General features: G+C 32.7%; 2 protein-coding genes across 2 annotated transcripts in view; one reads left to right on the forward strand and one right to left on the reverse strand.

Annotated features, from left to right (window-relative positions):
- Positions 1 to 10,030: 10,030 nt before the first annotated feature.
- Positions 10,031 to 19,512, reverse strand: LOC134686281 (WASH complex subunit 3-like). The gene is made up of 6 exons (XM_063545950.1): positions 19,393 to 19,512; positions 16,352 to 16,516; positions 12,536 to 12,688; positions 11,840 to 11,938; positions 10,605 to 10,669; positions 10,031 to 10,273 (listed from the first exon to the last, which is right to left on the reverse strand). Exons 1-6 carry the CDS (start codon positions 19,441 to 19,443, stop codon positions 10,165 to 10,167), a joined length of 642 nt encoding a protein of 213 aa, XP_063402020.1. The 5' UTR covers positions 19,444 to 19,512; the 3' UTR covers positions 10,031 to 10,164.
- A 170-nt stretch (positions 19,513 to 19,682) lies between these two features.
- LOC134687426 (transportin-3-like) overlaps positions 19,683 to 26,182 on the forward strand; it is a 30,942-nt gene continuing 24,442 nt past the window's right edge. The window contains exons 1-6 of the mRNA XM_063547716.1: positions 19,683 to 19,869; positions 21,140 to 21,229; positions 23,404 to 23,445; positions 24,168 to 24,239; positions 24,582 to 24,655; positions 25,939 to 26,002. Coding sequence (XP_063403786.1) covers positions 19,753 to 19,869; positions 21,140 to 21,229; positions 23,404 to 23,445; positions 24,168 to 24,239; positions 24,582 to 24,655; positions 25,939 to 26,002 — 459 coding nt within the window. The 5' untranslated portion in view covers positions 19,683 to 19,752. The remainder of the gene's footprint in view (positions 19,870 to 21,139; positions 21,230 to 23,403; positions 23,446 to 24,167; positions 24,240 to 24,581; positions 24,656 to 25,938; positions 26,003 to 26,182) is intronic.

Consider the following 26,182-nt stretch of genomic DNA (forward strand, 5'->3'; position numbering starts at 1 on the left):
TTTTTCTTCTTTTTCACAAATGAACCGCTCAGGTATTTGGAATATGGCAGTAATTAGACATGCTCAGTTTGTATATAGTTCGAAGCATTATCGAACTTTATCATTCTTTGGAATTCTATTTGCATTAAATATACATATAACCTTTTAATATATAAATTAGATATCATTGGAATAAATTGTAGTGTATACATGTTCATGTAGATTTAAAAAAAACACAGTTTTTTTACGAAGATGATAAAGATGGAATGGTATTTAAACATCCAGTGACATATATACATGTATTTCGGAACATAAAGTTGAAATCAACAGAAGGTATACATAGGAACCTACTTTTATACAAGATAGTCCCGCTAAATAAAGGCAACAGTAGTATACCGCTCTTCAACAAAAACAAACTAACCGAGGGAAACACATCAAACATAAAGGCTCGGTCACACCTTACCGGACAGCTCGAAAGGACGCCTAACGGATAATATTTTAGCGTACGTTTTATCAGTCGACGTCCGTTCTGTCCGGTGGACAATTTTGAGCATGTTCAAAACTTTGAACGGACGTCCAACGGATAAAATGTCCGTTGAACGTCCGTTAGACGTCCGTTTCGTACGGTACTCGTCCGTTTCGCTTTCGTTTTGTATCCGTTACGTGTCCGTTAAACATCCGTTGGAGGTCTGGAAGATAAATTCACCAACGGACTTCTACCGGACGTTTAACGTATAAAACGGATGGGAAACGGACTTCTACCGGACGTATAACGGATAAAACGGATGATGAACGGATCTGAAATGGATAAATGTCAATTAAAAATTTCGCGTCAGAAACGCCAATTAATGGTATGTCAGTTTTCTTAAGGTTCATGAATTCTTATTATTCATAATCGATCTTAGAGTACGTGTTCACAATCAAGCAGTTCTTATTCAGGCCAGACACTGCCCTTTGGCGGAACAAACCAAAAGCAGTAACACAGATACATTTTGAATATTTATGCAATTTACATGTAGTATTATTGTCGCCTTTGATTTTTTTCGTTCATCTTGTTCGTCCGTTTTATCAGGTACTCTTCCTTTAAGTGTCCGTTTTATGCGGTACTCGTCCGTTGGATGTACGCTCGTCATCCATTCTGTCCGGTACTTGTCCGTTTCTCGTACGTTGCGTATCCGGTGTGTGTCCGTTATGCATCCGTTACACATCCGTTTTATTCGGTCAGTATATCAACGGACTACCAACGGATAACAATTTTATCAATGGACAACTTTTATTTTCATCCGTTAGGCGTCTGTTCGTGCTTTCCGATAAGGCGTGACCGAGGCTTAAGAGAAAAACAAAGGAACACCAGGATTATCAAGTGCATGAAAAACAATTGCCAACATATATAGAAAAAACTCTTTGATATCAACTGGTAAATTCATGACTTGGTACAGGACAGTTTATGAAAACTGGTAGGTTGAACCTGGTTTGTATGGCTAGCCAAACTACCTGCTTATATGTCAATGTAAAAATATCGCTAAATGACAACACTGCGTTACAGAAATACAACAGAAATACACACACAAAAACACTCATCACAGAGAAACGCACAAACATATGATAGTCGACACGAAATGCAAACTGCAGAACAACTAGAGCATCTACTTCTATTTTTTACATTTTTACTTATTGAGTCTGTTTGTTTTTTTGCTCACGCATCGTTGACAATGTAATGGAATTTGATGTGACTGTCATACAAGTGAGAAGTTTAGCTAGCTATAAAACCAGGTTCAATCCATCATTTTCTACATAAGAAAATCCCTGTACCAAGTCAGGAATATGACAGTTGTTATCCATTCGTTTGATGTGTTTGGACTTTTTGTTTTTGGACTTTCCTTTTTGAATTTTCCTCGGAGTTCAGTATTTTTGTGTTTTTACTTTTTTTCATCAACGACTATGTGTTACGAGTTTGTTATCTTGAACTTCTTATAATTATTTTCACAATACCAGTTCATACAATTATCTTGACAATGACGGTATTGATATGCTATTTTATAAAATAAATACATGAATGTTGGATGTATCAAATACTTAAACACATCGTATATGTCTGCAATTTCACACTCGATATAACAGTCATATTCAGTTATAGGTCACGTTCGGTACTTAGCAAACAGATTACATATATGTTAAACAACAACCTGGGAAGTGGTAAAAATGTCAATAGTTATTTTAGACACATACATATCGTAAAGATCAGCCAATTCCTGATGGTATTCTTGTTCCTGTTCTTTCTTTTTTTCTCTCTTATTGTTGATGTTTTCCCCTCGGTTTTGGTTAATAACCTGAATTTGTTTTCTCTCAATCGATTCATGTATACTACTGTTTCCATTATTTGATATGTCGTACTCCTATATGAAAACACCAATTTCCCCTTTCACTTTCCTACTTTCACCTTTACTTCCTACTATAAAATCTGAAAGAGATGCAGAATCCCCCTTTTCATACTCAACCAATCATTTAAATGAGATGGAACAATTCCTTTCCTATTTTACAAAACCTGTTGTGTTTGTCATTTAGATTATTCACATATCATATAAATAATTGAAACAAACAATTAATAGACAATCGTTATTATCCAATACTTAAAATCAATATACGCAATTTCCTTATTACTAACATCGGATATCTGTCAAGTTTATAATTATTTTTGTTTTTTAAGCTTTCTATATTTCAGAACCATAAAATATCAAATAAAAACAGTCATGTGATATAATAAAATAAATAAACTCCGTCGTCATGAAACATAAAAAAAAATCTTTTCCTCATTTCACATATGAATTAAACTACTTTCTACATTACATACACTGTTAAAAGTTAATCTCAGATTTGCATACTCTGGGCATTCTAACAACACATGCTTTTCGTCTCATTACATATAAATTATTGTTTCTTCAATAAAAACCCAAAAAACGACTTACTTCTTTACCTTCGTATCTGGCTGTTTCAATCTAAATGGAGCAACGCACCTGTTCCAAATTTGCCATATTTACTCCTGTATTTAACATGCATATAGTTATACTTAAATATCTGTCTTTGTACAGAGTTGAATAACTTGTAAGTGCGCAATTTATTGTTTTTATAAGCAAGTAAATTTGAATACCATTTATTCTAGCAAATAATAAAAAGGTTGTTTTCATTATCTTTAATATCAGATTTGCCGTAAAACCATTCAACATTGCAATACAGCCTTAGGTCTTGTTCCTTTTTTTTCATTTGTCACTTAGTTTAATTCGAATTCGAAAGATTCTACGTCCAAACGTAAATTCTAATTTGAATTGCAATGCGCGTCAAATTTGCTTTACTGCCCGAACAACGTTCACTTTTAATTCGTATCAACAAAAGCGGATTTCTAATGCGAATTGATTATGGGAATTAGCCAATTCGAATCAATTCGAATAAAAAAGGAAGAGTGTGTGAACGCGATTAGAGAATTCGATTCGCATTAGATTCGAATTCTATTCGAATTAAATGTACGCGTGAACTAGACATCAAATTAAAATTGAGTAAACCCAACAGTCTGGTTAAGTTACACTCGATCAAACAATGAAGAGGAAACTCGTTCATAAATTTATAAGATATCCGACTGTTTTAAAATAACAGAAGTTGGGCCACATCCAGATTATAGTTTTATTCTTCTTAGCGTTTAATGTGATTTAGATCTTGTTTCATTGATAAACAAACCATACAACTACATTGTACAACATTACCTAATTATGACGTACTTTAAACTTCAATGCATTATATAGTTTGGTTTTGTGAAAATCGCTCACGATCAGGCCTTTGACAGGGCAAGGCCGTAACTACCCTTGAGTATGTTGGTTCGATGTTATTTGAAACCTTGCAGAAGTCGAAAATGTACACCTCACAATCATAACAACAGACAGTTATCATAAAGCTTAACGAATCCGCGATACGGACTTGACCACAAAAATAAATCTTCATCCATGAAATAAGGCAAATTCGGGGTCAGGTGAATCCTGTCTGACGGACATGTAGTTTATAGGATCCAATATACAAAATGTGGGTATCCTATAACTCGTGATAAGTGCGCACTTCACATGACAATAAAAAGCTTCATCCTACAATCATCCAACTATTTCACATTTCATTTTCTGAAAATATTAATACTTTGAAAAGCTTAAATCTATTGAGGATGTTGACCTATATACCTTTTCTCAATACCAATAACAAATATTAATTATGATATAATTGAAGAATAATTTGAACGTCTTCGTAGCATCAGATCTTTCACGATCCTTTTTACGATTTTCAAAAATGTGGTACGTGATCTTTCACGATCCGAAAAATCATTTTTTTTTTATTTACCAAGTTTCAGATTATGTTTATACAAAATAACTATGAGAACCATTTGATTAATTCAAATAGAATGCCCTTATTCGTATTAAAGTAGGTTTCCTAGTCGAATTTGTGAAAAAAATCATGTTTGTTTACATTTTTTATGTCATTGGAATGTCGAGAAGCAATCTGCTTTTGTTTTGTAATAACTATGTACGTTTAAAACTGGATGTTCTCACATACTGATCATAATGTTGAACCAGTTTGACAGACAGTTTTATTTTGTCGTAAATTTGTCAGTGTAATTAATTAAATTATAATATGTGTTGACCTTTCATATGTCTTCTCGATTAAATGTCAATACTTGACCACCGTTAGATATTCTTTCACGATCATTTCTCTCGTTAAACCGAATGACAACCGTGCTTTCTCTCTCGATCTCGATCACGAAAAATATACTTTAACCAATGTTACATGACTTTGTAGTTTGACGAGGAATCAAGAAATAATCATGGCCGGAGCACAACTAGGTAAGCCTTTATATAAAATCCGAAACAATGGAAATAAAATGATGAATACAGTAACTATTCATAATGGGAAAATGCCATATGTATCTAAGTGCTTCAAAACACCTACAAGTATTTGTTCAAGCAATATTTTGTAGGGGTAGGAATTCGGTTTCATTGATGTTACGTTAACGACTCTTTTCATTTGTTTTCGAGTGTTTTTTTACGGCTTAACATAAAATAAAATTCTTCTTTTTATGTTCTAGCTGGTAGAACAGTAATTGCATTCTATGCTTCCATTAGTGAAACTGAATATGTTTATCTTGGAGACAATCAGACAGTTGTATACGGAAATGTTAAATTCAACAATGAAAATTGCTACAATAAATTGAGCGGACACTTTACTTGTCCTGTTAAAGGACTGTATCACTTCAACGCTAGTGCTTGTTGTGCAGGGCAACAGGATTTACATCTGAGTCTGTGTAAAAACGCAAATGTGATAACCTTAATATACGTACAAGGACAAGGTAATTCAGCTAGTGTTTCTTTGCCATTAGAGCTTGGCAAAGGTGACAATGTCTACGTAAAACACACCCACAAAAATCGACAAGGCATTCATAACGGAAATGTTACTAACTTTTCGGGTAATTTGGTTTACGAGATTTGAAAATGCAAATGAACTTTATTCTCATATAACGATATGTTATAAATACAGAACAAACCGTTATATACAATTCCATATATATGATATGAAAACATGCGCATGTGTGAAACAAAATTGAATTGGAGGAATGAATTTCACAAATCATTTTGATAAACTTTATACATGATTTTTGTAAAGTAAAAGTGTTGTTTAAGTTAAATAAACATTAACTAGTACATTTTTTGTATATTTCTGGATTTGGCTAGAAATATTCTTCAAACAATACCGATATTTTGTTATTGATATCATCAGAACGGCAACGCATGCAGATGAGGTACCTGTAGATCTTAATGCTTTAATTTGTATGTTGAATTCACAGGCACTCGTCTCTGAATTGTTTTCCCCCTCAATATAAATGTAACACTTTCCAATGAGCTGAAGAAATGGCTAGCCTACTACTCAATATAAAGACATTAAGCAAACTTCCAAAACAAAGCAAAGTTAAACAAAAGATTCCACCCTAAATCATTCTGACTAATAGTAGAATACTGACCAATATATGATGTTCTATCAAAATATATGACTGTTTTAGTTCTCATAGTTATCAAATGTACCAGGATTATAATTTAGTACGCCAGACGCGCGTTTCGTCTAAATAAGACTCATCAGTGACGCTCAAATCAAAATATTTATAAAACCAAACAAGTACAAAGTTGAAGAGCATTGAGGATCCAAAAGTCCAAAAAGTTGTGCCAAATACTTAGTTTTTCGAAAAATTCAAAGTTTTGTAAACAGGAAATTCATAAAAATGACCACATTATTCATAATCATGTCAACACCGAAGTGTTGACTACTGGGCTGGTGGTACCCTCGGGGACGAAACGTCCACCAGCAGTGGCATCGTCCGACCCAGTGGTGTAAATAGTTATCACAGGTACTTTAGTACCAGGATTATGATTTAGTACGCCAGACGCGATTTTCGTCTACACAAGACTCATCAGTGACGCTCATATCAAATATATATATTTATAAAGCCAAACAAGTGCAAAGTTGAAGAGCATTGAGGATCCAAAAGACCAAAATGTTGTAAGACAGTCGCATCAAATTTTAATTATATTGACAACGATATGCGAACAAACAAACAGACATAATAGATAAAAATGTCAAAACAAGGGGTACATCAGTCAAAATTTTGTTATCATCTTATCACTATAAAAACAAACATATATCAAAAAGAAACACAAAAAGGCATATAGACAAAAACGAAAATTAATACAAATATCTACCATAGCACAATAACACAATGATGGGATGAATATAGTACAGAGCCACCTCATATGTATCAAAGAAACACAAAAAGTGATATAGACAAATTAAAGCACGCTAGGAAAAATAAAAGACAAGAATACAAAATGATCATAAAACAATAACGCAATGACGGGATGTATAACTTATAATATAAGTATAAGGCAAGTCAATAGTAATCGAAGGTACCAGGCTTACAACTTCGAACCGAATTTAATTATAAGACTTATCAGATCAGTGACGATCGGATCAAAATAGTTAAAAGCCAAACGAGTATAAAGTCAAATTGATATCTCTAAAAATTAAGGTTTAAACAGGCTAAACAGTAATATTCACGAAGACAAATAAGAGAATAATTATATACTATTAACACATTATTAAGATGACAAATAACATCAGTACCCAGAATCTATAATATTTCAAGACCGTCAAGTATGATTTGTGAAGTTTGATACGGAATATTTAAGCACCAAACTGGCCATAGTCTTCAAACCTTGTTCAGAACAGTGACTAAACTATATCTCAACTTAAGCAGCACATCGACCATAGTCTTGAACCTGACATCCAGAATCCCTTTGTGATGAAACATTAAACAATATTAACTACCCCTGCATTGCTATACGGTGTGTCTCGGTATTTTGCACCTTAAACATTCATGTATTCAGCTTTGATGCCTCTGTTATTGTAAAGGTTGGACAATCTGCTAAGTCTTATCATTTGCAGTACAAATAATTATAAGTTTTAGATTGCATGTAAGTTAGGTTAGCTCGGCAATGTTTTTAATATTCCGTGGTGTTTGTCATTGATGGAATATGTTCGTTGTGTTCTAAAATTTGCATGTTGTGTTGAATTTTATATTTTATTTGTTAGTGTGTTTCTCTGCGATGATTTATCTTCTGTGTGCTTGTGCTGTAGTAGTGTCACGTAGTGTTTTCATTTCAGCAATATATCTTGTTCCCCACGTAACTCATTGCAGTTAGCATGGAAATATGGGCATACATTCGTTTTGTCTTGTTAGCCCTCTCACAAGTACAACTTTTGAAATATTTTTTATAAAACTTTTACTATAGGTTAATATCAGTAATATCTTGGACAAGTTCTAAAATGGTGTACAATCGCCTTTTTTTTAAAGAGTTATGTCCTTTTGATATTTTAAAAATAAGTTCAATCTGAGGGCATTGGAATTCTGTTCTTTAATTTAACCTTGTCATAAAGCAGTAGGTTTGGCTAGCAATAAAACCAGGTTCTCAAGCCCTCATTTTTTCTTGAAATGTCCTGTACCAAGTCAGGAATATGGTAGTTGTTATCAAATAGTTTGTTTCAATGCCTCATGATGTTTGTTTTCCTCTTACATTTGATGTGTTTCCCTCAGTTTTAGGTTGCAACCATGATTTGTTTTCTTTCAATCATTTTATGACCTTTGAACACCGGTATAATACTGTTGCCTATATCTGAATACAAGTACTGGTACTAAATTCTTTTCATGTTACAAAGAAAAAAAGTCTACCAGTACTGATACGGGAATATGTTTTTTTTTCATAGTTAAACCTAAGAGTAAAGAATGTACTCAACCAAATGTTTGAGCACAAGGGAAAAATTGTTCCAAACTTTCTATGCACTAATGGGGAAACGACTACAGCTGATATGGACTTCTTGTAAACATAATATACAAATCAATGTATATAAGCTCCTTAACTCTTTTCTAGTTACATTTTTTTTGTTTTAGATGGAAAATATCTCTCACAGATCTCTAGTACAAGTTTCCAAAATTTAGACTCAATAAGGGGATGACACAGGGATACTTATTTCTCAAATCTCACTTTTTCGTAAATTTTTCCCACTTTCCACTTTTTTTTTTACATCCTATCATCTACACCTTTCATTAACCCACATTGTCACTTGTTTCCCCCCTATATCCACATTTCATACTTTTTTATCACTATATGTCACATTCAAAAAGCATGCCATCCCCCTCTTAGCAGAAATCCTTAAATTCAGTATGGAAATTTGGAATATGTCAAAGAGACAACATCCCGACCAAAGATCAGGTAATACCCAAATGCCACCAAGGGGTTTACAACTGGGTCTACAATACAGCAAGAAAAACCTGCACCCAGAGGTGGGCTTCAGCTGGCCCCTTAACCATGTGTATTATAGTTGATGTGTTTCCCTCAGTGAAAATGGATGTCATACCAAACTCCACAACATATAAATGAACTAAAATTAAAAAAATCATCAGGGTTTCAGCAAAACCCAGTGTCTCGCCTACTTTTAAATCTCAGATTCAACAAAAATGAGGAACAAAATCAATAAAAATAATCTTCTTGATGCTGTCTTTTGATTGTAAGAAGCTTTTGTCCAAGTTTGGTTAAAATACAGGGTAGTTTATGAATCTAATAAATGTTTTCACAACTTTTAACTGCAGACTGAATGTAATGTTAACTTGAAGAAAAACTAAGTCCATTTATAAGTAAAATACAGATACACAGGTACAAAATTCCCTTTTAGATACTAGCTTTAGATCATAAGCAATCTAAAATACAGAAAAATGATTTAATATTCTTTATAAAATTAACTTTGTGATACTATCTTATGATCATAAACAAGCTTCTCTCAAAGTTTGGTACAAACCCAGGATAGTTAAAGAAAGTAATTAAAATTTAAAAAACTTTCACCACAGAATGAATGTAATGTTTCCCCGCAGAAAAAATGGAATTTTATTTTTTACAAAATTTACTTCTGGATACTATCTTATGATCATAAACAAGCTTCTGTCCAAGTTTGGTAGAAATTCAGTATATTTTAACAAAGTTATTAAAATTACAAAAACTTTAAACACAAAGTGAATATTTGTGGACGCCACCGCCGACGGAATGTAGGATTACTATGTCTTGCTTTTTCCAACTAAAGTCAAAGGCTCGACAAAAAACATACAAGACTATCAAAGGCCAGATTATCCTGATTTGGGACAACCACAAAAGATTGCATGTTTCTGAAATATCTGAACGTTTAAGATGTCTGTATGTTGATTTACATTTTAGAAAGATGTTCTTGTACCAATGTTAAAATTTAGTAAATGTTTTGACTAGTTTGTGATATCTAAAAACACTGGTGTAATATTTTTTTTGAAATACAGAGATTTCTTTCATTAAAATCATATACGTTGCTACATAGACGAGCGAATCAAACAAGTTGAGATATTTAAACACCATAAAATGTAAGTTGTATTGTTGTACATGTATATTCAATTGAATTGATTTAGAAATATATATTTATTTGTAAAAAATAATCACAGGAATGTTATTGATTTGCCAACAATATAACAATTCATTGATCAACAGTCAATATTGCACATGTCCACGTAAGATCAGATGATCATATAATCTATCACCAATCCTCCTCATCCTCTTCATCATCATCATTATCCTCCTGGTCACTTTCACTATTACTATCCTCTGATGGAGCACCTCCAACAGGTGCAGGAGCATCTGGTGTGCTGAAATAATAAAAATAAGTTTTGTTTGGTATATATAATAGAAAATGGAAAGCAGAAATGCCAATGCTTATAAAACTACATACCAAATATCATTGACCTATAATACCAGTAAGTGGATCCCTAATCACTAACCTAAACACAAATTAAACTTTTAAACATTTTAAAATTTGAAAGTCAATGAACCTTGACAGGGCCAAATTATCTCTGTGGAAAAAAGACATGCAAACACTATTACTATCATTGACTGAACATGAGTGGTTTCTTTGAAACTGATATAATCACAAACTTAAACATGTAAACTATGCAAAACAATAAATATAACATTACTTACTCTAATAATTCTGGATCTAGTCCTTCATCCCTCATCTTCAGTTTAATGGCAGTAGGTGGAACACCCTAAATATAAAATTTGATTTTCAATTATCAAAGATGATACTTTTACATTTTAATAAAAGCCTAAACCAAGTCCAGAAAACACCAATTTCATGGATTGATCTTCTCTTTAAAAGATCTATCTTATAGATAAGACTGTTGGTTTTCCTATTTGAATTGTTTTACATTAAATATTTTAGGGGCTCTTAATAGCTTGTTGTTCTGTGTAAGCCTAGGCTCCATGTTGAAGGCCATACTTTGACCTATAATTGTTACTTTTTATACATTGTGACATGGATGGAGAGTTGTCTCATTGGCACTCATACCACATCTTGTTATTTATATTATACAGGTTATTAATAAATGATAAATATTTAATAAATATGTTGTTTTTTTCTTCAAAGAAATGAGATCAAATAGAATTCGGAACTTAACCTAACACTGTTGTATGTGCTCACCTATCTACATGTTTTTATAATTAATGTTTATCTGTCGACTAATAATCGTAATCGGGGCACACTGCTGTCCGAGAAATTTTTTTAATGTCCTTTTTTTTTTGGTAAGGATATTGTATCTCATTGAGGTTTATTCAATATCTCTTATAATTCATATTTGTTGTTTTAAGGTAAAATAATAAGAGGAATTTCAGAAACAAAGCACAAATAACAATATAAAAAGTCTTTATATGCCACAGCAAAAGCTGTTCAATTTCATCAAACATGTAAAATGATTGTGAAATTTTCTCAATTAATGATCCAAATCATTCCCGTTAAAGAATGTTGTCAACAATTAAATTCTCTCTGTAAGTTTGAACTGATGTCAAATTGATTTACTGTAAATTCAGAAATTATTGCAAGGTTTTTATTAATGCAAATAAATGAGGATAGCTATAAATAATAAGAACTCACAGCTGTGCCCTAAAGCCTTTTATAGCTGACTATGCGGTATGGGCTTTGCTCATTGTTGAAGGCCGTATGGTAAACTATAGCTGTTAATGTTTGTGTCATTTTGATCTTTTGTGGATAGTTGTCTCATTGGCAATCATACCACATCTTCTTTTTTATATATCACATTCTGATACTAGTATTTGATACATATATCTGGATGCAAATTTTCCTAAAATCGCAATAATTAGTCTCACATTTTTATCCATTTTTGATAAATCACAATAATTTCTGTGTTTAGAGTACTTACAAAGTGTAACATTTTGAAGAACTTCATATATCTTGGATCTTTTGATACGGGATTTGTTGATTCTGGTGGGGGTGGGGCTGGAGCTGCTTCATCTGGTGGCTGAAATTAAATACATATTGTTAATAACCATGTCAAAAATATCTGATCTTAAAGGAACAGATGTGCCCTAAAGAGACTCAGCATTGCAATTAACCTTTTTGTACTACCCCTTAAATTGATGATTAAAATTAATTGGATAGAATTTTAATAAACAAAATCCATCTTATTGATTTATTATTTATAAACAACATACAAGATTTATATTTCCAGAATAATTTGAGATAGTAATGGTTTATTTAACTGGTAAATTATGAGAAAGATATTTGCATTGTTAAACAAATCATATAAATGTTTCGTAATTCACATGCATTCAGCATAATATTTTCAAAATCCAAAATCTTACACAAAAATACAAGCTCCAAGACAATGAATATCCAATCAATGGTGTACTGTCATTTTCATTTTGGTGTACAAACTTTACAATGAAATAACCCAAAATTCTCTCTAACATATAAAATGGTAAACTGCCTTCAGTATATTTTCTTGAAAAATGAAGTACTATTTACTGTAAAATGGTTATACCAATTAGCAAAATCTGATATTCCTTAATTATTGTTGAAAATAAATTTCTAAGAATAAGATGTTTATGTAACTTACTGGTGGTTGACCTGCTGGTGTGGCAGGGGCTGCAGGAGTGGCCACAGGTGTGTCTACAGGGGGTGGAGGTCCTCCTGAGGCTTGTGTTGTAGTTGTTCCACTAGAAGTACTAGCAGGTGCTGTTACATTTTCTAAACCAGGAACAGATGAAAGCTGCAAAAATAGAGTTCAGATTTACATCATCATGTAAAACGATGAACTTTCTTATTACATGCTAAACAAACAGTTTTCACATTCTCATTAAGAAAAAATTCACACACCTAATTAAATGGGTATTCAAAAAATCAGAATGTGAATATAAATGTTCAAACTCTTTTTAGTAGCAATAAACAAAAAAACTATGTTAATTGGACATGCTTTGATACTATATATGCCCTGGAATTTTTACTAGATAACATTTTTGTTCGCTTTGGGGATTCCGTATATCGTCAGATTATCGGAATTCCAATGGGGACTAACTGTGCACCACTTATTGCGGACCTCTTTTTGTATTGTTACGAGTTACAATTTATGACAAAAATAAGCAAAGACCCATCAAAACAACATCTGATAAACAAATTTAATAATACTTTTAGATATTTGGATGATATTTTGGCTCTCAATAATGACGACTTCAGTATGTATATTAATGAAATTTATCCTGGTGAACTTACTTTAAATAAAGCTAATACTAACAATGACCACTGCCCTTTCCTTGATCTTGATATCTATATCACTAACGGAAAGCTGAATACTAAAATTTATGATAAAAGGGATGATTTTTCATTTCCTATCGTTAATTATCCGTTTTTAGATGGTGACGTTCCCTTGTCACCATCTTACGGTGTTTATATATCTCAACTTGTACGATTCGCTCGTGTATGTAACAATGTTTTAGATTTTAACGAGAGAAATTTATGTATTACTGAAAAATTATTACACCAGGGTTTTCGATATCACAAACTAGTCAAAACATTTACTTAATTTTATCATCGGTATAAAGACATCATTCGTAAATATAGCTCAACATGCAGACTTTTTATACGTTCAGGTATTTCACATCCAATTTTTTATGGAAATATTCTTTATAAAGCACAAAGGTGTCAGTATTCACCTCATAAACTTACAAAACCTTTGAATAGACTTATTAAGAAGGGATATAATTACGATACTGTTGTCAAGTCATTAAAGATTGCCTATTTTGGCGTTAATATTGAGTCACTGATAAGGTCTTTGCGTCGGAACTAAACACATTTATTCTAAAAACAGTTGTTGGCATGACACGGGTTATGTTCTTCTCATATATGTTATGATGGTATGATACTAAACCCCTTACGGGAAGGATTGTGCCTGATGTTCATATGATGAAATCATAATCTTTCAGTCAGTTTAATTGAAGTCTGGAGCTGGCATGTCAGTTAACTGCTAGTAGTCTGTTGTTATTTATGTATTATTGTCATTTTGTTTATTTTCTTTGGTTACATCTTCTGACATCAGACTCGGACTTCTCTTGAACTGAATTTTAATGTGCGTATTGTTATGCTTTTACTTTTCTACACTGGTTAGAGGTATAGGGGGAGGGTTGAGATCTCACAAACATGTTTAACCCCGCCACATTTTTGCGCCTGTCCCAAGTCAGGAGCCTCTGGCCTTTGTTAGTCTTGTATTATTTAAATTTTAGTTTCTTGTGTACAATTTGGAAATTAGTATGGCGTTCATTATCACTGAACTAGTATATATTTGTTTAGGGGCCAGCTGAAGAACGCCTCCGGGTGCGGGAATTTCTCGCTACATTAAAGACCTGTTGGTGACCTTCTGCTGTTGTGTTTTTTTATTTTGGTCGGGTTGTTGTCTCTTTGACACATTCCCCATTTCCATTCTCAATTTTATTTTTAGTTGTTTATAACCAATTTGTTTATAACAGCTTTATAAATGCAAATCAGGGCTTTCAACTGCTGATTGCTGAAAAAAGATTTTCTTGGCTCATAACTTTCAAATGGCTAAATAAGATTTAGCTATAGGTAGACTCTCTGTGCTAAAGGTACAACCAGCATTTCTTAAATTTTAAACTCTATTATTGCTTATGATTTTAGATCAATTACAAACATAAAATAGATCTATTCCATTTAATTTATCTTTTATTGAAATTTCTGCCTCTTTATATTAATTACGGCCACACCAAAAACATTTGTCGTTCTTTAAATGTTTCAGATGAAAAGTATGGCAGCAAGCAGCTAATTTTTTATCATGTTTATGAATCTGATGTAGCTTATATATGTAAGTTTTTTTATATGTGTCTAAATTATAACCAGAATAACTAGTCCTTACTGTTATAGCTAACATAAAAGTTGGAGATACGAAGGAATTACTCGTCATGCAATAAAAGTAATGGGTGACAACTTTGAATTTAAAAAGTCCCGATACTTTAAATTTATTATTTAAAATAAAAATCCAGCAGTTGACTGAACCAGAGATATGAAAGGAGTAGGTCCTGTAAGACCCCTTTTTGGCCCCAAAAGATATGTTTACCCTTCTGGAGCACCTGAGATCACCCCTAGTTTTTGGTGGGGTTCGTGTTGTTTATTCTTTAGTTTTCTATGTTGTGTCATGTGTACTATTGTTTTTCTGTTTGTCTTTTTCATTTTTGGCCATGGCGTTGTCAGTTTGTTTTAGATTTATGAGTTTGACTGTCCCTTTTGTATCTTTCGTCCCTCTTTTACTTAATTGCTAAAATGTAAATATTAAGCTATTTTTGACAATACAATGCACATAATATAGTCATGCTTATTTATTGAAATATTCATAATTGTAGCATATAAGTTAAATTTTTGATGGTATCTGTCTTAAATGGAAGTGGTCGCATTTGTGTTCACTCTTAATATTTTAATATAAGTTGAATTTGATGATTATACATAACATTTATAAAGGTTGATATATGGATGCAGCTACTTTCCTTTTTGACAAAAACCATCTGAAAAGTAACATATTCTGGCATATTTGATAGATTTTTTATATTGAAGGTTGAATTTGAGTGTTTTTAATGTCTTAATTTCCGTTAAAATCTTTCCCCGTAAACAAATTGAATTGACTGAAGTAGACAATTATGGGTTAAATAGTGTCTTAAATCTTTCATCAGATGAACCTGAAATTTGAGGCCAAAATCAGCCCTTACCTACTCCTTTGTAGGCAACTATAGTTGTTAATGTTTGTGTCATTTTGGTCTTTTGTGGATAGTTGTCTCATTGGCAATCATACCACATCTTCTTTTTTTATAAATTCATAGTAATTTTTCTAAGATTAAAAAAAAGTTGTTTTCAACTTTGCACTTTCTAAATTATAATTTTCAGAATGTGAAAAATATATCACATGCCAAGTAAGCATACAATTCGATGACCCTTTCTCATATTAATGGTTCCTAACACATAAATGTGTATGCTATAGCTATTAACCTTAATTTTGTTAAGCAAATAAATTCTTATAATTCTAAACAATGATAATGATGATGGACCACGAGGAGTGTTAAATGTCCAGCAGAAAATTACAATGTTAATGCATTTTTAAGACAAGGTCATTTTAAAGTAATATATATGAGTATAATCCTGTTTTGAACAAAATCGACACACTGCGCCAGATTATCAATGAGATAATTAACAAGGTAAAAATCTGCAGGAAGAGACATCACCTTACTCCGACTCATTGTTCTGACTCCAAGGAAACCAACTACTGCTCTTATTCCTTAATGCTGCATCCTTATTAAATAGCAGTAAAAACCAAGTCTTTCTTTGACCCAACCCAATACCTCCTGCCCAAAAGACCACTGTGGTGTAAAATACAAACCTTTGCTTCCAATAAATTCATTGATACTTCCAATTCTTGAATTCTATTTGACATATGTTCTAACTTTTCTTCACACACAGAAGAAAATCTGTTGAGAAATTTAGCTGTATGTGTAACAAAATGGTTTAAAAATGCAACAATTCTCTTCTGCTGAATGGCTTCCACCTGAAAGAAGACAAGAAGTATTATTTTAAATCAATAAAGAAGTATTCTTTTCTTTAAATTTTAAGGTGTATCCAACAAATATATCAGCAGTCTCCTAAATGTTTTATAATAAGAATCTTCACATGCTGTTTATACAAATGTAAAGATGTTAAAAAAAATATATAAAAAAAGTCTTTTCATCCCCCTGCAAATGTTTGCACCTGTCCAAAGTCTGGAATCTGATGTACAGAAGTTGTCGTTTGTTTATGTTATTTATACTCGTTTCTCGTTTTTATGGCCCTGCAACGAAGTTGTCGGTGCCATACAGTTTTACCCTTGTGGCCTTGTCCGAAATTCTCTTCATGAATGTCATGAATTTACAAATATATTTTGTACATTGTACATGTACACTCTTGAGGCAATTGATAATTGAAAATTGGTTTCCCCTCATATGTTTTTTTTACAAAAAGAACAAAATTTGACAAGGGTTTTGAAAGAAAAATAATAATTTTAATAAAAAAATAGGTGTGAAACATGAACTTAAGGCACTTTTCTTCACATCTAAATGAAGTTCCAAACATCATTTGAAAGTCACATTTAACACTCTTCAAACCATTGAAAAATGCATGCTACATGTAGTTTTCTCTCATGTGTGAAAAATTGATTTAGATTTATTGAGAGTATTGAAGGGTTTAAGGGGTGAGTGCACATGGAGGTTTGTACATCAGACTTTTTCTGGCTACTTATGATCATTGACCATTGTTGAACACTCACTTCTACTTTTGCATTCTTCATTTACTATTAACCAACTCGTACTCAAAGACATTTGAAGAATATCAAATATAGTACTGTCATTGTTATTGTATGCAAATATTGTTAGTTAGGTCTCTGGGAATTATGATATAGAGTTGGTCTTCACTGATGGACAACTTTCGAGTTTGATGCATTTCCGTCAAAAACTCTGGTTTTAGTGAACATCATTAGTGCGTTTAGGGGCATCTATAATTCCGTTCCAATGTTGAGCGAGTGGTTGGAAAACCATAATGCTATATTGCACAAATAATTAGGCAAATTAAATTCCCATAATTGAAAATCAGAACTTCTGTCATTAGCCTAATGATTAGGGAATTATTATAAAGTACTTACAATACAAATATTATTTCTAGTTTTAATATCCTGCACAATGACAATTACTTAGACACAACATCCTTAATAGCCGACAACATGCATTTAGAAGAAACACAGCTGTTAAACCCAACTTATTAACATTATACATGACTGGACAACTGCCATTGATAACAGGAAACAAACAGATATATTTATTTTGGATTTTGAAAAGCATTTAACACCGAACCGCACGAGCTTTTAAAAAGTAATCTTCACAAATATGGCATAGCCAAAAACATCTTGAAATCGGATTGACGATTTTCTATCTACAAGATCTCAGTGTGTGATAGTGAATGGGGTTATATCCGAAACATCATCAGTCCTATCAGGAGTACCTCAAGGAACGGTTCTTGGTCCAATTCTATTTCTGGTCCATATCAACGACATAGCAGATAACGTAACATCAGAAATTAGTCTGTATGCAGACGACTATGTATGCTATACAGGTTTTAAAAATGAAGAAGACTGTGCAGAATTTCAGAAAGACATGAAAGATATAGATTATAAGATACCCTTGGTAACTTGGCGACTTATTGGGGTATGAGATTTCAACCAGTGAAATGCAACATGATAACCATGATAACATTGAGTCACAAGAAGAAAATAACATCATTTAAATACACCTTTAAAAAATACGGAACTCCAATTTTTCAACATCCATAAAATATCTAGGATTAAACATCACCAACAATCTACACTGTGGAAAGCACATAGAGGAGATATGCAATAAATCTTATTGGACAGGAGATATGCAATTAATCTTATTGGACATTAGGTTTACTTAAAAGGAAATCTATATGCATGTCCACTTGAACTTAAACTCCAGGCCTGTAAAGAACTCATGCAACCTGTCTTAGAATACCCAAGCACTGCCTGGGACCCACATTAACTATATCTCCAAGACCAACTTAAATGTACAGAAAAGAGCGGATAGGTTTATACATTTGTAACATCAAACTACAACTACGACTCAGGAAGTATGACAGCAATTTTAGATCAATTACCATCACTAAAAGACAGCTGAATACAAAACAGAATGATCCTTTTTTGTAAAAGCATACACAGACTAGCAAACTTACCATCGGACCAACTAAAAAAAATCATCCTGGACAACCAAGAACATGCACAGCCATCATTTCCTCAGACTTCAAACGAAAACAGACACTTTGACTTTAAAATACAGTTTCATTCCAAATACCATTAAAGACTGGAACCTACTACCACCAGATATCTTCATAAAAATTCAGATTGCAGAAGAACCAGCTAAAATCTTTGGTGAAATTGTAAGGGGGCCCAACTTAAGTAAATTACTTGACGCATGTGTGGTGTATCAATATCCTTGGATGTATCACCGTAAACCTATCAAGATCAAGACACTTAATAGTGCAGCGATACAGGTGATCCCATCTATCTGGTAAATAACATCATAAAGGCACCAATAATTGACGAGTTTTTCCGGTGATGAATTAACTCAAAAGTGGTCTATAATTGACCAGGGAGGATCCCCCAACTAAAGGGAATAGCTAAGTGACTGACAGGGCAGAAACTTGTTCAAACCAATAGCCTGATCTCTGATTAAATAAAAGAGTGTTATTCAATCATGCAACTAAACACTGATTAGGTCAACTGTCATAAATTTGGTCAAATTGGTACTAAATCAGTAAATGACATTCATTAAGTTAGTAAGAAAGTGTGGTGCCAGCTCATGACTAATGATTTCTTCAAAACACCTTTGTATAATCAACACCAGGTCCAACAAGAGGCAATCCATCTGAATCCATTATGGAGTGGAATTTCAATTTGCTTGGTAGTAAGGTGGTTGTATTTTTTTTCAGCAAAGTGAAACCGGAAGTTAATTTTCAATACGGGGTAAATAAGAAATTACGATATTAAATCATAAAATAAATATTTAAACTAACTTTTTTCAATAACCTTTATAATATCGTTTTTGACCCAAAAAAAATCAAATGTATGCTGTAATTCTATTTTATTTTTATCAAAAGTGCGGGAATGACTGCGTGAATAACTTACTTCCGGTCAGTGCTCTTGCTGAAATTTCTTGAAAGTGATAATTCCTGAAATATACAGCAATGAACAGTGAACCGTCTTTAGAGACGGTTTATCAAGCTCTCCAAGCCCTTTATCAAAATCCAGACGTAAATGGAAAGGAAAGGGCATCAGTTTGGCTCGGAGAATTGCAACGTTCGGTAAGCAAACTGACCCGACTGCTGCACTCCCAGCGCTACCAGTACCCCAGACTTCTGTTAATACTTGTATAAAGCCAACTAGTACGATACAGTTTAAGATACCTGTCTTATGAAATCTGCAAATTAACTTATGGCTATATTACAAATCTTTCACGATAAACCAAAACATACATTAAAAAAGATAATCATACCCCGTCTTCTATATCAGTATGTATATGTTGATGATATCAATTCTGGTTTCTATTTAGAGAGAAGAAGATACATCTATTGATGGTCATTCCATTGTCAGGTTTCAGTCATTACAACTGTCAGATCAGATGTGCTCGGTCAGGTCCTCTTAATGGGGGTCTCATTTGGGGGTTCTGATCCCGGATCTCACTTAGTGTTTGTCAGATTCCCGTATCCCGCTTACACTTTGAATGTAAGCAATTCTCATTTTTTTGTCATTTCCTGGGTCCCGCAAGAACTCATTTACTGTTTTCACGCAACAATAATTTGACTTTCACATGTCACGCTTACAAAAAAATCGGCAATCCCGCGTCACGCTTAGACCCCAATGAGACCCACCTTAATGTGATGTCGTCTTGAACATGAATGACAATTATATTTGCCACTGGACGTCAAGCAGACTCAAGCCACCAACAATCAATCAATCTTAATGTGATGCAGTTTATAAACAGATTGCTCATCTTACTTCTTTTGATAACAGAAACCAAACCAATCCATCCCTGTCCAGTCTATGCAAATACCTGCATAAGCATACACTCCCAACATGTCCAAAACCCATTTTGGATGGGTGACTGTTATGTCCGATTCAATAAACCTGTCCCTGGAGCTTCTGTAGAGTGAAGTTGTGAATTCAAGTCTGACATAATCAATAATCTTCTCCCTGGAGCCTCGGTATAGTGTTTTGGGAATCATAGGCTGACATAATCAATAAACTTTCCCTGGAGTTTCTCTTGTGTGTTGAGAATCCAAAGGTCTCTTGAGTGAAGTTTGGAATCAAAGGGTGACATTATCAATAAACTTCTCCCTGGAGCCTCTCTAGAGTGAAGTTTGGAATCCAAGGCTGACATAGTCTCTGAGTTTGCCTGGTGTGTGGTGAAATGCAAAAATTTGGAAAGAAAAACTTTTAAAAAAACCTGAACACATGCTGACTAGTCATACTAGTCATTTTTTCAGAGTTGGAAGATGAAATTTGTGTCCTTTGAATTGCAATTACATTAATATATAACATGTATAATAAGTTTTGAGCTTTTGTGTATTTTAGATGTATGCATGGCATGTGTCTGACCAGTTATTACGAGAACATCAAGGACTGGAGTCCTGTTATTTTGCTGCACAGACAATGAGAACAAAGGTATGGTTTTATGTGTATCTTCAAGAATATATTTATATTCAATATAAGGAAATTATAAACCTTTTTGTATGAGGCTGATAAAACTGGGGATGGGAGAGGTTCTACCAGCATTTTTTTCTTAAGATTACAAAAACTAAAGACGAAAATTTCTGTAAAAAAGGGTGGGGTGGGGGGTAAATTTTCAACACCATAATGTATTGCACTAAAGCAAAAAAAAGGAGGGAGTAATTTTTTAATTTTTTGGGGAAAGACAGCTTCAAGCCGTCAACCCCCAATGGGATTGACCAGAGTGACACTCCCTCACATCATTCATTTTGTTTTTATACATGTTATAGTGTGGAAAACCCCCCAACAAATCTTACTTAGATTGAAGAGAAGGAGACTCAGAAATGAAAAGTTTGACTTTAAACATTTTTTTACACATTTCCTTTTGTTTCTCACAAAATTATCGTATCTTGAACTCTCCTTTACACTATCTACGTTTATTTTACAATCCGGAAAAATTAGTATGACGAGATATTCTAAATATATCCAACCTACATTGTATTTTATAGTGACGTCATTCTTGGAAGAAGCAGGGATATCCTTCACCAGTTCACTGGTTATTTAAATCATTCTTAGAGATTGTGCACTAATTACAAATTCGTATTTGTTAAATCTATTATAACATAATATTGTTTACTGTAGATGATTTAAACATCAACATGCAATACTTTAATTTGTAGGTCAACAACTTTCAAAATAAACAAAAATCGTGGGTTTACATGAGACAGGGGAAAGAAACGATTTTATTACTTTTTTCGGGTCTCACTAATTAGAGACAAGAAGCGTCAAAAAGCGACATGAAGGGTCAAGAAGACTATATAGCAACAAGAAAAAAATATTCTTCTTGTCGCTTCTTGACGCTAAAATTCTTCTTGTCGCTAATTAGTGAGACCACTTTTTTCTGTAAAATTCTGAGAATCTTCCTCCAATTCAATTATCCACTAAAATAAAAGTTAATGTGTTTAAACACTTCAAATGTGACATTTCATTGGATTAGTAGTCTTCTATTAAAACTAAATTTTTGTGTACCTACATAATCATTTTAATGGTAAAAAAAAATATAATAAAAATTTACATTTTGTAGTTTAAACATATTTATTATTTACAAATATTTCAAAATTAAAGATTTGGAAACAAGCTTCACACAGTTTACATCACTCATATTGTTTTTTTATTAGTACCTGTTTCCCTGTGATGAGAGTTGTAACTCAGAACTTTAACAATGGAAATTTAAAACTGAATAGATTATTCAGTCCACACTTTCAAATGAAAAAACTTTAAAATCCAAGAGTTCTGTCACAAAAAATGGAAAATGGCCCTAGCCTGCAGTTCAGTGGCACACAATCAAGATTTCAAAAAATATTGTAGTTGTTGTGAAATGACAGAATTCAGTTGAGTTTTAGATAATTAGCTATCAACTTTAATCAAATGTTTAGATTTAGAAGATGCAGATCTCTTCCATTGGTCCAAATTGAATCCTAAACTAAGGAAATGAAATTACATAAACAACAATTGATTTCAATATTGTCAACCTTTCTACATGTTCTAGCTGTTCTCTTTTTCATTCTTCATATGAAAACTATGAAAAGATACCCCCCCCCCCTTTTCCAAAAACATAATTAAATAGAAACAAGGTCCGTCTTTCCCCTCAGAGCTATTCAGCTCTTTGATTTTTAGGGGGGAGGGGATCAATTGCAACAGCATGGCATATTGCACAATAGCACAAAATTGAATATAAATTCAAATCATATTACAAATGCTAAGTTCTTTGACTACAGTCTTCTTAGTTAAAAACCTATTATATGTCAAATATTTAATTACAAGCCAAATTCAGACCTGTATCAAGTACAAATATTGTGTCCATTTTTGCCAGACATGTTCAGGGTTGGAGCTCTGCGGTGATATCCACTGAGCTGTGTTTGGCAAAGCAATTTATTAGTTTTTATCAGACAATAAACAGCCAATGGTATTTTTAATGCTTTGTGACTGGGTAGATTATTAAAAATACTGTGGATTCATTATCAATCATTGGATATCAATTTTTGTGGGTTTCATGAAAATTAAATGAATCCACAGTACATGTTTGTAGATGAATTTTAAAAGTAAGAGATTATATGTTTACATTTCAGATACAGTATGCTTTCCATGAATTACCTGTTAATTCTCACCAGGTAAGTTTACATCCAAACTTATTCACAAAATTTTACACTAAAGTAAATTAAAGTAAAGTAAAAGTATTTATTCTTTACTTGCATGACTTAGTTTTTATGAGTAAGTTTATTTTTGTAAAAAAAAAATTCTCAAATTCACTACACAAGGTTCACTTATTGCACAATATGACCAATATATAGAATTCACCAATTTAAAAACTTTTTGGATGATGAATGGCAGCCAAGGTTAATTCTAGGCCAAAAACATTAAAACATGGAAAAAAATTGGGAAAAAAAATCCAAAATTTTATGTTAAAATTCAACATGTTCAAATAATGTTTGTTTAAAGTGCCAAAGCTTTGTGAATTTTAAAGGAAGGTGCCCAAAAAATTGTTTTTGTCTTCCTAGTTTTATCACAAGTATTTTTAAGTGAAATGTGAAGTATTTTGATCTGTTAAAAAAACCCATCAAAATCTGAGGGCCTATATTTTGGCAGTTCATCGGCATCCTCCTTCAGACCTAAAAATGAATTTGACAATATTTGACCAAAACATTTAACAGATGACAAACATGTCAGCAATGCAAAGCATCAGTATCCGTAATAGGTCTAGAGAAATATCACTTTTTTGGGTGAAAATTTTCATAAACTATAAAGATGTTCAATTAAGATAATAGTAACACCTGTACAATATATTTAAAGATTTTTTTTTTTTTAGTTTATTATTTCCCTGTTTTTTTTTTAGTCATTAAGAGATTCCTTGCTGGATCATGGAGGAAAACTAAATGCAGAATCACCACCAGCCATTGTTACACAGGTTTGTTTAGTGATAATTACACATTTATGCCAGAGATAGTCATAGAATGTATTTGCATCGAGTCATACAAGTATACAAAGATTGAATTTATTCGGTCTACAACACTATAGTTTTATCCTTAGAAATAGAAACAAGAAAGCCATAAGTTGTAACTCACTTCTATATAAAAAAAAACTTGATAGATGGTGACTATTTTAGAAAGATAACTTTTAGAAATAATGAATTATGGTTTTTGCATGAAAAACGTACATTCAACCCCTCTCATATACATTTATTTCTTATTAAATTGCCATGATCATATCATGTGATTGTTCCAATGTGACTTGATATTATTTATTTCAGCTCAGTTTAGCTTTGGCAGACCTTGCATTACAGATGGCAGGCTGGAAGGACCCCATCATGGATCTTGTTCAAAGGTTTGTTATTAGGGCTTCTTTTATGTAAAACAAATTGAAGACTCATATTGTTTTACATATAACTGTTGTGGCTTAACTTTTGTTTGAATCATTTTGTTTTGTTTTATGTTACATACAGATATAGGAAGATGTGGTGTGAGTGCCAATAAGACAACTCTCCATCCAAATAACAATTTAAGAAAGTAAACCATTATAGGTCAATGTACGGCCTTAAACACAGAGAGTTGGCTCACACCGAACAACAAAACCAAGGATTTAATCTATATAAAAAAACGAGAAAAGAGAAACATGTTTAAATTACATAAACAAACGACCACTACTGTACATCAGATTCCTGATTTAGGACAGGTGCATCCCTTATACAGTTCTTGTAAATGTATACTTTTGACAGACCTCAAATCTGTAGCAGATTAATTACATGTGTTGATTGAATAAATATTAAAAGTTTTTATGCCTTGAAAGTAGCAAAGGCTGCATTAAGTTTTACCTTTGTCCATCTGTATTTATGTCCCAAAATTGGTTTCTGTTTGCCTCAACCAAATGTTATGAAACTGATACACAATGCTTATAACCTTAAAACACAGACCAAGTTTGAATTTTGATGGCATCACTTTCACTGTTCTAGAAAACTAGAGTTATGCCCCTCTACAAGTAAAAAAAATGCTGAAATTTTTGTTTCTGTTCTGTAACTCTAGTTTGCCGAACCAAATACTATGAAACTTATGCACAATGCTAGTTACAACAAATCACAGATCAAAGTTGAATTTAAGTGGGGTCACTTGTACCTTTCTAGAGTTATGTCCCTTTACATTGTTCAAATTGCTTGATCAATTCCGTTCTGTAACTTTAGTTTGCCTTAACTATATATAATGAAATGCAGATCAAGTACAAATTTGGGTAGCGGCACTGTTACAATTCTTGAGTTATGTCCCTTATTACCATTATATGACTCTAGGCAAGTGGGGACATCATCTTTGTCCCATGAACACATTCCCATTATGCTTCATACCTTTTAAAAATTCACCCAAGGAGAGGTATGGCCATCACTTGTTGTACATCGTCATTGTAAACAAACATTTGTTAAAATTATTTTTAAAAAGTTTTCAATCAAAATTTTAACATCAGAATACAACAGATGACTCTTATTTTTTATCCTGGAATGCAAAAAACATTATTCACATTTATTTCAATATAAAACTGCAGATTGAATTTGTTATAATTTCAATGCCATGAATTATAAATTCATTATATTCATAACAGAGTTATTTCTCTTTTCCTTATAGATATGGAAGCAATCCACAGAATTTACCATTCTTATTAGAGGTGCTGACAGTATTACCAGAAGAAGTAAGTCAATATACTTATATGAATTAGAAGGTGCGATATAATAGCCAATTAGACAAATCTCCATCAGAGACAAGATGATGTAAAGTAAGGGTAAGGTTGAGGGTAAGCAGGTATGTCACCATATGGCCTTAAACCAGTTTTGCTAAAAGTTGTTTGGTCCTGAAAATGAATATTTTTGAG

The sequence above is a fragment of the Mytilus trossulus genome, chromosome 10, assembly GCF_036588685.1.
Source record: "Mytilus trossulus isolate FHL-02 chromosome 10, PNRI_Mtr1.1.1.hap1, whole genome shotgun sequence".
Classification (NCBI taxonomy): domain Eukaryota; kingdom Metazoa; phylum Mollusca; class Bivalvia; order Mytilida; family Mytilidae; genus Mytilus; species Mytilus trossulus.

What these genes read in the sequence shown, in the direction of transcription:
- LOC134686281 (XM_063545950.1), bottom strand. Translation starts at nt 19,443, where the DNA reads ATGGATTCAGATGGATTGCCTCTTGTTGGACCTGGTGTTGATTATACA. An exon ending in TGAATTTATTGGAAGCAAAG is followed by an intron (nt 12,689 to 16,351) that starts GTTTGTATTTTA and finishes CTATTTTTGCAG; the next exon opens with CTTTCATCTGTTCCTGGTTT. An exon ending in TCTTCAAAATGTTACACTTT is followed by an intron (nt 10,670 to 11,839) that starts GTAAGTACTCTA and finishes TTTTATATTTAG; the next exon opens with GGTGTTCCACCTACTGCCAT.